This window comes from Schistocerca serialis, chromosome 2 (genome assembly GCF_023864345.2).
Source record: "Schistocerca serialis cubense isolate TAMUIC-IGC-003099 chromosome 2, iqSchSeri2.2, whole genome shotgun sequence".
Classification (NCBI taxonomy): domain Eukaryota; kingdom Metazoa; phylum Arthropoda; class Insecta; order Orthoptera; family Acrididae; genus Schistocerca; species Schistocerca serialis.
This window is the reverse complement of record NC_064639.1, coordinates 579,985,064-580,000,223: the sequence shown is the minus strand read 5'-3', so window position 1 is coordinate 580,000,223 and position 15,160 is coordinate 579,985,064. Positions and strand designations below refer to the sequence as shown.

Sequence of the window (15,160 nt, the reverse complement as noted above, 5' to 3'; positions counted from 1 at the left end):
TGGCACGACATGTTATATTTCATCAAATAAATAGCATTTCACTACGTTCGAAAAGTTTCCGATTCCACAGTGTGTACAAACAGCTGGAAAAGATGTTATTTCTGCACATAGGACTGGCAGTATTCATACTGAAATATTCATTCTTGCTCTGCTTGAAATTGTCTGGTATATATCTGATATCAGACACCAACTTTTCTCTGTCCGTCAAGCTGCACAATGCAGATATAATGCAATTCATAATAACGCAAGTATTATCTTTCGGTGACATAGTGAAATAGTTGCAACAGAAATTCTAGCTGGTTCAGTAGATATTATGATCATGTGAGTTTGTCCACTGGATTCACAAGTAATGATTAATGTAGCAATTTCAGAAGAACAACATCTATGTTGGCATGAGAGACTCAGTCATCAGAATAAACGTAATGTACAAGATATGCTCTTTCATTTCAGTATATCAGTTAAATGCCCTTATACCACATCGTTTTGTGATGGATGTGTTCTTGACAAATCCCACCGCAGACCGATTAGCCATCGTGGAAATCGCCTACAAACTGTCAGTAAGTTGACTTATACAGACGTTAATGCACCACTGTTTGTTGACTCTATATATGGTTTTAGTTACTGTGTAATTTTTAAAGATGATTATTCTCGTTTTGTTCTGGTATATTTCATGTTGGGTAGATCACGTAACTAATGAGGAGGTACTCAATAGGATTGGGGAGAAGAGAAGTTTGTGGCACAACTTGACTAGAAGAAGGGATCGGTTGGTAGGACATGTTTTGAGGCATCAAGGGATCACAAATTTAGCATTGGAGGGCAGTGTGGAGGGTAAAAATCGTAGAGGGAGACCAAGAGATGAATACACTAAGCAGATTCAGAAGGATGTAGGCTGCAGTAGATACTGGGAGATGAAGAAGCTTGCACAGGATAGAGTAGCATGGAGTGCTGCATCAAACCAGTCTCAGGACTGAAGGCCACAACAAACAACATATTTCATGTGAAATAAATCTGAAGTGGCTGAAAATTTGAAAATATTTTTGAAGGGGTGTAATGCTGTTGGTCATAAGGTAAAAGTATATCGGTCTTACAGTGAAGAGACTTGAACTGCAGCATGGAAGGTGCAGTGTTACAGGGCCTTGGTACTGAATTTAGTCTTACGTGTCCAGACACTCCTGAGCAAATAGTGTTGTTGAACAAGCAAATCGACATGTAGTTGAATTAGCTCGTTCAGTGTTAACATCTAACAAGTTACCTAAATTATTTTTGAGTCATGCATGTGACACAGCCGTTTTGCTACTCAGTCGTAGTAGGAAGTCAAATGTTGAAGGAAAAACACCTTTAGAATTGTGGACTGGCAAAGTGTTTAGCCGTTTCAGCTATCTACACATTTTTGGATCAAAATACTGTGTTTCTTTGTCAAAGAAATTTGGTTCTAAGCTCAATGACAAAGTGATGCCTGGCCATTTCATTTACTATGTGAGCGACAAAGATGGTTACAAAGTGTGAATTCCATCCAAAACATCGTGTGATGAAATCACATAACGTTGATTTTCATGCAGAAAAGATATGTACCACTGAAAATTCGATTGAGTTGGAATTTAGATGCACACCTGAAGAAACGGGAGGGAAAATTGAATCTACTTTTGATCAAATTGAGACTAGTGACCAAGAATATTCGAATGAGTTCCCGAATCGATGTCCAGTTCGTGAAATACGTCCCCCAGGGAAATTTAGTGACTACAAATTAGGACTCCAGCCCCACCATTCTCTAGAAGCAAACGCATTAGTTCGCCTGACAAAGACAATCCTTGACGAGCTTGCACCAACAAACTTCAAGAAACTATGGAAAGTAGTAATTCCAATAAATAGTTTAATGCGATGAGAGAAGAAAGGAAGGCATTTGAGAAAATGATATCTTGGAGTTGGTAGAACTGCCGAAGGAAAAGGTGTTATCAGTGATCAATGGGTGATGATAATGAGGTCCCATACTCCAAGGAGCGTAAGGGACGATGTAGGAGACCCACGTCGCCGACTAGGCAAGGTCCTAGTGGAGGTGGTGTGCCACTGCCTTCCTCTGACAGTAATGGGTAATTTGTATTAAATATAGACTTGATGGATCGATTGACTGTTACCATGCTTGATTGTTCGCCTATGGCATGTTTCAACGTGCCGAACTTGATAATGATGAAATTTTAGTCCAGTTGCTCATTATGGTGTTGTTGTTGTTGTTGTGGTCTTCAGTCCTGAGACTGGTTTGATGCAGCTCTCCATGCTACTCTATCCTGTGCAAGCTTCTTCATCTCCCAGTACCTACTGCAACCTACATCCTTCTGTATCTGTTTAGTGTATTCATCTCTTGGTCTCCCCCTACGATTTTTACCCTCCACGCTGCCCTCCAATACTAAATTGGTGATCCCTTGATGCCTCAGAACATGTCCTACCAACCGATCCCTTCTACTGGTCAAGTTGTGCCACAAGCTTCTCTTCTTCCCAATCCTATTCAGTACTTCCTCATTAGTTATGTGATCTACCCATCTAATCTTCAGCATTCTTCTGTAGCACCACATTTCGAAAGCTTCTATTCTCTTCTTGTCCAAACTATTTACCGTCCATGTTTCACTTCCATACATGGCTACACTCCATACAAATACTTTCAGAAATGACTTCCTGACACTTAAATCTATACTCGAAGTTAACAAATTTCTCTTCTTCAGAAACGCTTTCCTTGCCATTGCCAGTCTACATTTTATATCCTCTCTACTTCGACCATCATCAGTTATTTTGCTCCCCAAATAGCAAAACTCCTTTACTATTTTAAGTGTCTTATTTCCTAATCTAATATTCTCAACATCACCCGACTTAATTCGACTACATTCCATTATACTCGTTTTGCTTTTGCTGATGTTCATCTTATATCCTCCCATCAAGACACTGTCCATTCCGTTCAACTGCTCTTCCAAGTCCTTTGCTGTCTCTGACAGAATTACAATGTCATCGGCGAACCTCAAAGTTTTTATTTCTTCTCCATGGATTTTAATACCTACTCCGAAATTTTCTTTTGTTTCCTTTACTGCTTGCTCAATATACAGATTGAATAACATCGGGGAGAGGCTACAACCCTGTCTCACTCCTTTCCCAACCACTGCTTCCCTTTCATGCCCCTCGACTCTTATAACTGCCATCTGATTTCTGTACAAATTGTAAATAGCCTTTCGCTCCCTGTATTTTATACCTGCCACCTTCAGAATTTGAAAGAGAGTATTCCAGTTAACATTGTCAAAAGCTTTCTCTAAGTCTACAAATGCTAGAAACGTAGGTTTGCCTTTTCTTAATCTTTCTTCTAAGATAAGTCGTAAGGTCAGTATTGCCTCACGTGTTCCAGTATTTCTACGGAATCCAAACTGATCTTCCCCGAGGTCGGCTAATACTAGTTTTTTCATTCGTATGTAAAGAATTCGTTTTAGTATTTTGCAGCTGTGGCTTATTAAACTGATTGTTCGGTAATTTTCACATCTGTCAACACCTGCTTTCTTTGGGATTGGTATTATTATATTCTTCTTGAAGTCTGAGGGTACTTCGCCTGTTTCATACATCTTGCTCACCAGATGGTAGAGTTTTGTCAGGACTGGCTCTCCCAAGACTGTCAGTAGTTCTAATGGAATGTTGTCTACTCCCGGGGCCTTGTTTCGACGCAGGTCTTTCAGTGCTCTGTCAAACTCTTCACGCAGTATCTTATCTCCCATTTCATCTTCATCTACATCCTCTTCTATTTCCATAATATTGTCCTCAAGTACATCGCCCTTGTATAGACGCTCTACATACTCCTTCCACCTTTCTGCCTTCCCTTCTTTGCTTAGAACTGGGTTGCCATCTGAGCTCTTGATATTCATACAAGTGGTTCTCTTCTCTCCAAAGGTCTCTTTAATTTTCCTGTAGGCAGTATCTATCTTACCCCCAGTGAGATAAGCCTCTACATCCTTACATTTGTCCTCTAGCCATCCCTGCTTAGCCATTTTGCACTTCCTGTCCATCTCGTTTTTGAGACGTTTGTATTCCTTTTTGCCTGCTTCATTTACTGCGTTTTTATATTTTCTCCTTTCATCAATTAAATTCAATATTTGTTCCGTTACCCAAGGATTTCTACTAACCCTCGTCTTTTTACCTACTTGATCCTCTGCTGCCTTCACTATTTCATCCCTCAAAGCTACCCATTCTTCTTCTAATGTATTTCTTTCCCCCGTTCCTGTCAATTGTTCCCTTACGCTCTCCCTGAATCTCTGTACAACCTCTGGTTCTTTCAGTTTATCCAGGTCCCATCTCCTTAAATTCCCACCTTTTTGCAGTTTCTTCAGTTTTAATCTACAGGTCATAACCAATACATTGTGGTCAGAGTCCACATCTGCCCCTGGAAATGTCTTACAATTTAAAACCTGGTTCCTAAATCTCTGTCTTACCATTATATAATCTATCTGATACCTTTTAGTATCTCCAGGGTTTTTCCATGTATACAACCTTCTATCATGATTCTTAAACCAAGTGTTAGCTATGATTAAGTTGTGCTCTGTGCAAAATTCTACCATGCGGCTTCCTCTTTCATTTCTTAGCCCCAATCCATATCCACCTACTATGTTTCCTTCTCTCCCTTTTCCTACACTCGAATTCCAGTCACCCATGACTATTAAATTTTCGTCTCCCTTCACTATCTGAATAATTTCTTTTATTTCATCATACATTTCTTCAATTTCTTCGTCATCTGCAGAGCTAGTTGGCATATGAACTTGTACTACTGTAGTAGGTGTGGGCTTCGTATCTATCTTGGCCACAATAATGCGTTCACTATGCTGTTTGTAGTAGCTTACCTGCATTCCTATTTTCCTATTCATTATTAAACCTACTCCTGCATTACCCCTATTTGACTTTGTGTTTATAACCCTGTAGTCATCTGACCAGAAGTCTTGTTCCTCCTGCCACCGAACTTCACTAATTCCCACTATATCTAACTTTAACCTATTCATTTCCCTTTTTAAATTTTCTAACCTACCTGCCCGATTAAGGGATCTGACATTCCACGCTCCGATCCGTAGAACGCCAGTTTTCTTTCTCCTGATAACGACGTCCTCTTGAGTAGTCCCCGCCCGGAGATCCGAATGGGGGACTATTTTACCTCCAGAATATTTTACCCAAGAGGACGCCATCATCATTTAATCATACAGTAAAGCTGCATGCCCTCGGGAAAAATTACGGCCGTAGTTTCCCCTTGCTTTCAGCCGTTCGCAGTACCAGCACAGCAAGGCCGTTTTGGTTATTGTTACAAGGCCAAATCAGTCAATCATCCAGACTGTTGCCCTTGCAACTACTGAAAAGGCTGCTGCCCCTCTTCAGGAACCACATGTTTGTCTGGCCTCTCAACAGATACACCTCCGTTGTGGTTGCACCTACGGTACGGCTATCTGTATCGCTGAGGCACGCAAGCCTCCCCACCAACGGCAAGGTCCATGGTTCATGGGGGGGATTATGGTGTTATTCATGCTGTAATAGCGATTGCAGCAGAAGAAAATTTGTAACTTGGTTTGTCGACGTAATAAAGGCATTTTTGTATGGTGACTTGGATATGGAAATATATAGGGTGATTATAATTAAAGTTACATTTTCAATCCGCTATAGGAATGACAGCACTGGTCAGAATGACATCAAATTGCAATGGAATATTATCAGAGAAGGGAGAAAACGTATGATAAAAGAAAAATAAATAGTTACAAAATGTAGCAATAGATGGCGCTGTAAGCATCAGAATTTAATAGTGGTCGTCGACAAATGACTGATGAATCATACAACAATGCCTGAGGTGTATGTTTGATGTTAAAGAAACTGTACTCCTCAGTGTGCATGGGTGTACAGGTGTGATTCTGTTAGTTACGTAAGCTCATCCACCACACCAAGGTCATATCACGTCAGATGGGAAAAATCTGTTTTTAATTGTCCTGGGGCCAAATATTGCATAAAAAGTATCATTCACATCGGTTTTTAATTGTACTGATGCCAAAAAGCGCATAAAAAATCAAAATCAAATCGGATTATTAATTTCCGTGTGACTGGCAGAAAACATGTTCAGTATGCTGTCCACCGTTTTCTGCAACAAGTTGAAATCGAGAAACAGCATGTTTCGTAACTGATCTAAGTGTTTCAGGGGCCATCTTCAGAATGTGTAGCGCAATGCATGCCTTCAATGCAGCTAAGTTCGGAATCGGAACACTGAACACAACATCTTTCAGATAACTACGAAGCCAGAAGTCACACGGATTAAGATCAGGTGATTGGAATGGCCAGGCTGTGGGGAAATGGCGGCCGATAATTCTAGCCTTTCCGAAATGGCGCTTCAGCTGTTGCTTAGCTGGATTTGCAATGTGCGGAGGAACGCCATCGTGCATAATAATGATCCCATTCACACATCCACGCTGGAATGACATAGTTGCACAAAACACACTCATAGCGCTTACCAGTGACGGTACAGGTAACAGAACCGGAAGCACCTTTTCAGAATGAAGTGATACTGGTTGACATGCTTGTAGATTTTCCGTTGCCAGTATCCGACAATTCTGTGTATTGCATATCCTGTGAGATGGAAGTCCACAGAATCTTCCATGGCCAATCATTGTCCACTTCCAAGCAAGCAGGAAATTCTAAAGCAAAGGTATCTCTTGCTGACAGGTCAACAGAAATCAACACGTGCACATGGGTAATTTTGAATGAATAACAAAGAAGGATGTTTTGTAGGATTTTGCACACCGTGCTCGTGGGTACGTCCAATGTTCGGTCGATTCTCCGTGCACTACACGTTTGCACACCACTACTTGTCTTCTCCTGCATTGTTGTGGCCACTGCTTCCACTGACGTCGAATCAATTCGTTTACTCCCTCTATCTTTTCGAATTTCCGTATCATTTTCTCCAGACCCACGGCAGTCATCGAACCGACGCATCCATGCCCAGAACTTCTACAGAGCGTCGTGTGCACAGTCATCATTCTTGTAATACAACTTTACAAGCGGAGTGCGATCCTGCATTGAGACAGTCATGGCGAACGTCACAGACGCGAAAGGAGGAAAAGCCGTGTACCCGGCGTGTTTATGCCACTTTCAATGGGTCGTGCGCATACAGATGTTTTCATTTACGCATTCTGACATGTATAGTACCATCTATTGGTCAATTCTCACACTGTTTTTTCCTTCTGTCATACATTTTTCACCTTCTCCGATAATATTCTGTTGCAGTTTGACGTCATTCTGACCAGTGGTTCTGAAAGTTTAACTTTAATTATAATCACTCTGTATATCACTCAACCAGAAGGTTTCGATGACTGATCAGATCGTGTTCGTCGCCTCAATAAATCATTGTATGGACTTACGCAGCCACCTCATTGCTGGAATAATAAGTTTCACTCATTCATGAAAAATTGCTTTAGTAGTTCTACAGCAGATACTTGATTTACGTTCAACAAATAAATACAGGAAAATTCGTGATTTCTATTTATGTTGATGATTGACTTATCGCAGGAACAACTCAAAGTGCAGTGAATTTCATTTTTAGATATGTTAAAGTAAAAATTCAAACTAACAGTGGAATCTTTAGATTCATTTTTAGGCATGCAAATAGAACAACAAGAGGCTGGCTTGTCTGTTTCACAACGAGCATAAACAGAGAGGATTCTGCATCGTTTTAACATGGCTCATTCGAAAACATTAATAACTCCCTGTGATAATGAACAGTTAGACAATGAATATAGCAATACTCTTTGACAGCAACGTTTCTTATTGTTTAGCTGTGGGATCAGTAATGTACCTGGCACATTCTGCCTGTCCAGATCTCGCTTATAATGCTTAAAAGTGGCTCAGTCTATGGCTAAACCCACTTCTTTTTACTGGACCGCTGTAAAACGCATTTTCACTTATGTTCACAGTACTTCAGACTTATGTCCCTTCTATACTTCGTCTGTGTTGACTTTGCTGGCAACACTGAAACAAGACGATCAACAAATGGTTATATTTCAATGATTGTCGATACGGCAGTATCGTGAACATCTCAACTGCAGAAATCAGTTCCACTATCCACCACTGATGTGGAGTTCGTTGCTGCCAGTGAAGGGCGCCGGCCTGAGGGACCGTGCGGTTCTAGGCGCTACAGTCTGGAACCGAGCGACCGCCAAGGTCACAGGTTCGAATCCTGCCTCGGGCATGGATGTGTGTGATGTCCTTAGGTTAGTTAGGTTTAATTAGTTCGAAGTTCTAGGCGACTGATGACCTCAGAAGTTAAGTCGCATAGTGCTCAGAGCAATTTTTTTGCAAGTGAAGGAGCCAAGGAATTAGTACGGCTTAACAGACTGCTGTTGGAGATCAGTGGAAGAAGAAACATGCCCCTATTGTTCAGCCATTAAATTATCGAAAAACCCAGAGTTCCACAAATGCTCGAAACACATAGAAATCCGATATTATTTTGTCCGAGAATTCTATGAAAATGGGGTTGTCAATGTGGAATATGTACGTTCTGAAAATCAACTTGGTGTCATGTTACCAAGTCTTTATAATCCATCAAATGTAGAGTAATGTGTACCAAGATAGGACTTAGTAACTAATCTGTTTTGACCTCTTATTTTTTATTTAAAAGTTCTACTGTGGACCACGAATTGATTTCGAGAGAAATGTTAAAGTAAATAAATCAGAAATACGTGTTTCCTGTCCTTTCCTACAGGGGTGCTTGGTTTTGTGTTCTGTCAAATTCTTTGCTCCTGAGAGTATTTTTTTCATGCGTTTACTCTATGAAGTTTTTATTGCTATGTCTCATCTTTTTAGATATTAAAGGAAAAAGATCACTGTTCCTAAAAGTGTTGCGTTGTTGCTATAAAATTGTATGCTAAGTTCACCACAACAAGTGGTCACAGTTTTGTTTAATCCGTCGGAGAGTGTCACAGAGTTACTGAATGAACTGAACTGGAAGACTCTTAAGACAGATAGATGCAAACCATCCCGAGAAAGCCAATTAACCAATTTCAAGAACAGGTTTTAAATGATGACTTAAGGAATATGCTACAACCCCCTATATATAGCTCACATTAGGATCTTGAGGATAAGATTAGAATAGCTGCTGCACGCACAGGGGCATTTAAATGATCATTCTTCTCGCGCTCCATACGCGAATAAAACAGGAAGAAACCCCAATAACTGTTACAATGGGACTCACACTTTGCCATGCACCTCGCGGTGGTTTGCACAGTATATGTGTAGATGTAGATGAAATGAGCTTGGGGGTTACATGATCAGAAAGGGACGACGATGTCAGCCGTCGAAACTTTCTTTCCGGGAATCCTTGACGGTGACATGACGTGATGTGACGTAACGTGTTGTAATGCCGCAATGTGAAATTCATTGTACAATCTTTTGACGTAACTTGAAGACCAGTGTAAATTGCTTTTATTCTTACAATTAATTTTGTTGCACTTTTGACGCGAATGCATTGCTGCCAGTGGAAGCTTGGTTTATATATATTGGCCGTTTGCCTGGCACCAGGTTATTTGCCTGGCACTATATAGTAACCATTGCATTACAAAACTCGGGATTGCGTTGAAGTGTAGCCAACATTGGAGTAAGAAAAACGTGTTATACTGTTATCTGTTACACGGTTTTGACAGCCCGTTGATCGCAGAAAATAAGATAGACATTCTGGTAATCATAATTTGATGTTATGAACTGTAAACAGTGGTCTCTCGTGTGAAGTGTCATTATGATTTGTAAGTTCGTGTGCATTGTGTTCTCCGTGTAGTACAGAGCTGTCAACGATGAAACATAAATTGGATTTCTACGTTATTTGGAATTTTTGTTTGATACTATTTTTTATATGCGTATTTCTATATTTCATGTTCTGGTGAAAGAAATGTTACATGATACAATAGTTTGTAGGTGTCAAGACCCCACGGTTACTTTAGCGTATCATTGTGTTGTTTTATTTGACAGTTACAGATTCATCGACAGTATAATTGTTAACTTTGATACAAATTACACTCTTTTTAGGAGTCTGTTCGTTGGAAATATACGTCCGTGGATTTCCTATTTTGCTGACAGGATGTCATTGTACAGGAACGCTGTGTGGTTTCTGAAAGGATGGCAGGAATACACGAAGTAAGCATAATTTTAAGAAATACGTCATGTACCACACGGAGATCTCCCATTGATACTAATTTTTTGTTCAGCATGTCGTGTCTCACTTTACCTAATTTAGACGTAATGGTTGGAGGCAGTGCAGCTGTAGCTCAAGAGCATGCCACAACATATGTATTTCCAATTTTATCTCCTTTAAAATTTACAGCAATTTTTGGATTTCTGATATGTTCATTTGGTTCAGTGTTGTACCGCTCTTTTCTTTTCACCACTTAGAAATACAGAAACTTGCGATGCCTGCCACGCATCTGCTTTGACCCATGACACGATTGAAATAGTTTAACAGCCCCAGGTGTTATTCAGTGAATGAAGTGGCATATTAAGAAACATTGTAGCAGAATATTGAAACATTATGGGCCCAAAAACATGAAAAATTGCTCTTGTTCTAATGTTAACCCTTAACTCACGGGGTGTGGTCATTCAGACAGCGCGAAAATTTTCGACGAGTTGTGGGGGAATGCTATTATACTCCCCCTACTAGCCTTAAATTGCCAAACCTACCACGTTTTGTCGTCGGTTGAGTTATCGCCTTCTGTATTTATTGTTGACACGTCTTATTGATAGGGATTGGAATCTCCTAGACTGCGCCTTGTGAACTATGTAACTGTTGTCTTCAGTATGGTACCATATAGCTGAAAATTTGTTGGAGCGAATATGTCGTTTTTAACTATCCTGAGCTTGAAATTGTTGGTTGATCTATGGAGGAAGGTGCCAGTGATGTAGATCAAGAAATAAAGGAAAAATACGACAATTTTATGTTAGCCAGTAATCACAGTACTACTGTTGAACAAGAGTATCATTCAGAGAAAGAAGTTGATGAAAGTTGTGATGGAGATTTGTCTCTTTCTTCAATGAAATACTTAAAATGCCTGTTAAATTCGAATGTGTTCTGAGTGGTGATAAAAATGTTGTTTCCAGCAATGAATGTCAATTTGACAGACTTTTTTTTTTACCTATCTGGTGGAATTTTTATGCACAAACTTAAACCCTGGAATTTGGTGTTATTTAGAAATTTATTTGCTACAGAGATTGTATAATTTTAATTTTTCAGAATGTAAAATTCAGTACTCTAACAGTCTATTTATTTGTACTATTTGAACCATGGACCTTGCCATTGGTGGGAAGGCTTCTGTGCCTCAGCGATACAGGTAGGCGTACCGTAGTTGCAACCACAACGGAGGGGGATCTGTTGAGATACCAGACAAACATGAGGTTCCTGAAGAGGGGCTGCGGCCTTTCCAGTAGTTGCAGGGGTAACAGTCTGGATGATTGACTGATCTGGCCTTGTAACATTAAACAAAACAGCCTTGCTGAGAAGGTACTGCGAATGGCTGAAAGCAAGGGGAAACTACAGCCATAATTTTTCCTGAGAGCTTGCAGCTTTACTGTATAGTTAAATGATGATGGCGTCGTCGTGGGTAAAATATTCCGGAGGTAATATAGACCCCCATTCGGATCTCCATGCGGGGACTACTCAGGAGGACGTCGTTATCAGGAGAAACAAAACTGGCATTCTACTGGATCGAAGCGTGGAATGTCCGATCCCTGGGCAGGTAGCTTAGTGGGAATTGGTGAAGTTCGGTGGCAGGAGGAACAGGACTTCTGGTCAGGTGAATACAGGGTTATAAATACAAAAATCAAATAGAAGTAATGCAGGAGTAGATTTAATAATGAATAAAAAAATAGGAGCACAGGTAAGCTACTATGAACAGCATAGTGCATGCGTTATTCTAGCAAAAATAGACAGGAAGCCCACGCCTACCACAGTAGTAAAAGTTTATATGCCAACTTGCTCCTAAGATGACAAAGAGATCGAAGAAATGAATGATAAGATAAAAGAAATTATTCATATAGTGAAGAGAGATGAAAATTTAATAGTCATGAGGGACTGGAATTTGATAGTACGAAAGGAAAGAAAAGGAAAAGTAGTAGGTGAATATGGAATGGGAGTAAGGAATGAAAGAGTGTGCCACCTGTTAGAATTTTGCACGGAGCATAACTTAATCATAGCTAACATTTGATTTAAGAATCATAAAAGAAGGTAGTATATGTTGAAGAGGCCTGGAGACACTGGAAGATTCCAGATAGATTATATAATTGTAAGATGGAGATTTAGCAACCAGGTTTTAAATTGTAAGACATTTCCAGGGTCAGATGTGGGCTCTGACCACAATCTATTGCTTATGAACTGTAGACCAAAACTGAAGAAACTGCAGAAAGGTAGGAATTTAAGGAGATGAGACCTGGATAAACTGAAAGAACCAGAGCTTGTAGAGAGTTTTAGAGAGAGTGTTAGGGAACGATTGACAAGAACAGGGGAAAGAATTACAGTAGAAGGAGTAGCTTTGAGAGATGAAGCAGTGAAGGCAGCAGAAGGTCAAGTGGGTAAAAACACAAGGGCTGTTAGAAATCCTTGGGTAACAGAAGAGATATTGAATTTAATTGTTGAAAGGAGAAAATATAAAAATGCAGTAAATGAAGCAGGCAAGAAGGGATACAAATGTCTCAGAAATGAGATCAACAGGAAGTCCAAAATGGCTAAAGGACAAATATAAGGATGTAGAGGCATATATCACTAACAGTAAGAGAGAGAGTACATACTGGGAAATTAAAGTTACCTTTGGAGAAAAGAGAACCACCTGTATGAAAATCAAGAGCTCAAATGGAAGGAAGGGAAAGCATAAAGGTGGAAACAGTATAAAAGAAGGTCTATACAAGGGAGATGTATATGAGGGCAGTATTATGGAAATGAAAGAGGATGTAGAGGAAGATGAGAATGGAGATATGATAATGCGCAAAGAATTTGACGAAGCGCTGAAAGACTTAGGTCTAAACAAGGCCCTGGGAGTAGACAACGTTCCGTTATAGCTGCTGATAGCCTTGGGAGAGCCAATCATGACTGAAAATAATGAACTATCAGTTTAATAAGTCAGGGTTGAAAAATACTAACATGAATTCTCTATAGACGAATGGAAAAACTGGTAGAAAAGACCTTGGGGAAGATCAGTTTGGATTCCGTTGACATTGGCACACATGAGGCAATACTGACCCTATAACTTACCTTAGGAGATAGATTAAGGAAAGGCAAACATATGTTTCTAGCGTTTGTAGTTTTTGACAATATTGACTGAAAAACCCTTTCAAATTCTGAAGGTGGCAGGGCTGAAATACAGGGATAAAAAGGGTATTTACAATTTGTACAGAAATCAGATGGCAGTTCTAAGAGTTGAGGGGCATGAAAGGGAAGCAGTGGTTGGGAAATGAGTGAGACAGGGATGTAGCATATTCTTGGTGTTATTCAATCTATATATTGAGCAAGCAGTAAAGGAAACAAAAGAAAAATTTGGAGTGGGAATTAAAATACATGGAGAAGAAATAAAAACTTTGAGGTTTGCCAATCACATTGTAATTCTGTCAGAGACAGCAAAGGACCTGGAAGAACAGTTGAATGGAATGACAGCGTCTTGAAAGGAGGATATAAGATGAACACCAACAAAAGCAAAATGGGGGTAATGGAATATAATTGATTTAAATCAGGTGATGCTGAGTGAATTAGATTAGGAAATGAGACACTTAAAGCAGTAGATGAGTTTTGCTATTTTGGGAGCAAAATAACTGATGATGGTTGAAGCTGAGAGGATATAAAATGTAGACTGGCAATGGCAAGGAAAGAGTTTCTGAAGAAGAGAAATTTGTTAAAATTGAATATAGATTTAAGTGCCAGGAAGTCCTTTCTGAAAGTATTTGTATGGAGTGTAGCCATGTATGGAAGTGAAATATGGATGATAACTAGTTTATACAAGAAGAGAATAGAAGCTTTTGGAATGTGGTGCTACAGAAGAATGCTGAAGATCAGATGGGTAAATCACGTAACTAATGAGGAGGTACTCAACAGAATTGGGGAGAAGAGGAATTTGTGACACAACTTGACTGGAAGAAGAGATTCGTTGGTAGGACATGTTCTGAGGCATCAAGGGATCACCAGTTTAGTACTGGAGGGCTGCGTGTAGGGAAAAAATCGTTGAGGGCGACCAAGAGATAAATATACTAAGCAGATTCAGAAAGATGTGGGGTGCAGTAGTTATTTGGAGGCGAAGAAGCTTGCACAGGATAGAGTAGCATGGAGAGCTGCATCAAATCAGTCTCTGGACTAAGACAACAACAACAGCAACATTTAAAAGAACCACACAGAATTATGTGCTTCTGTGTGCTAAATAGTAAAATGCTGCAGGTAAATAATTGTAAAAATAAATGTTATATACAATAAATTAAAAATTTCAAATGATTTTTGCCTTAAATCTCAGCTTAAACATAGGGACCTGAGAGACCTCGTAGTATATATTACAGAAAAGTCCCCTCGCGAGTTAAGTGTTAATAGTGACAAAAAATTAATGCTCAAACATTTGTTGAACAGACAGGAGCAGAAATATAAGATAACACAACAAGAGACAAAATGTCGAATTCTTGCCCTAACTGTTATTTCACAAATTATATTCAGAAATTTTGACGCTTCGTTACAGTTATTGGTATGAAGAAGAATGACGGTAGTTAGTACTAGCAGACTTAAGAAGCATCTTAAATCATTAATACTCAGAAAGGCCTGGCAGGCCTTGTACATTTATCACATACTTGATGAAAAGTAAGTAGCTGTGTTCTTGGCCATAGGTGAGTGTGAGAAAATTCCTTGATCAGAAAAAAATATTGCAGTGGTTGGAAAAAGAGCACAGGTCACACCAGATTATACAACAGGAAATAAAAGTGATCCACGGAACAAATAACCGATATCAGTTATGTGTATGTGTAACAGATGAGCTTAAACCTAATGACATACATAAAGCAGAATAACTTTTTATAGAAATCTACACCAATTCTGCAGTGAAATCACGACAATCTATTAACTCCTCGCTGCTGTCTGCCAAATAGCATAATAAGGAATCCAAATTCCTCATAAACA

General features: G+C 39.6%; 1 protein-coding gene across 3 annotated transcripts in view; it reads left to right on the top strand.

Moving 5' to 3' along the window:
- The first annotated feature begins 9,559 nt into the window (after positions 1-9,559).
- LOC126457594 (dehydrogenase/reductase SDR family member 12-like) overlaps positions 9,560-15,160 on the top strand; it is a 92,506-nt gene continuing 86,905 nt past the window's right edge. Inside the window, exons 1-2 of one of the 3 annotated variants that reach the window (XM_050094031.1) lie at positions 9,560-9,714; positions 10,060-10,167. In XM_050094031.1, the coding sequence (XP_049949988.1) occupies positions 10,112-10,167 (56 nt within the window). In that variant the 5' untranslated portion in view covers positions 9,560-9,714; positions 10,060-10,111. The other 2 variants (XM_050094033.1, XM_050094032.1) reach the window with 2 other exon arrangements.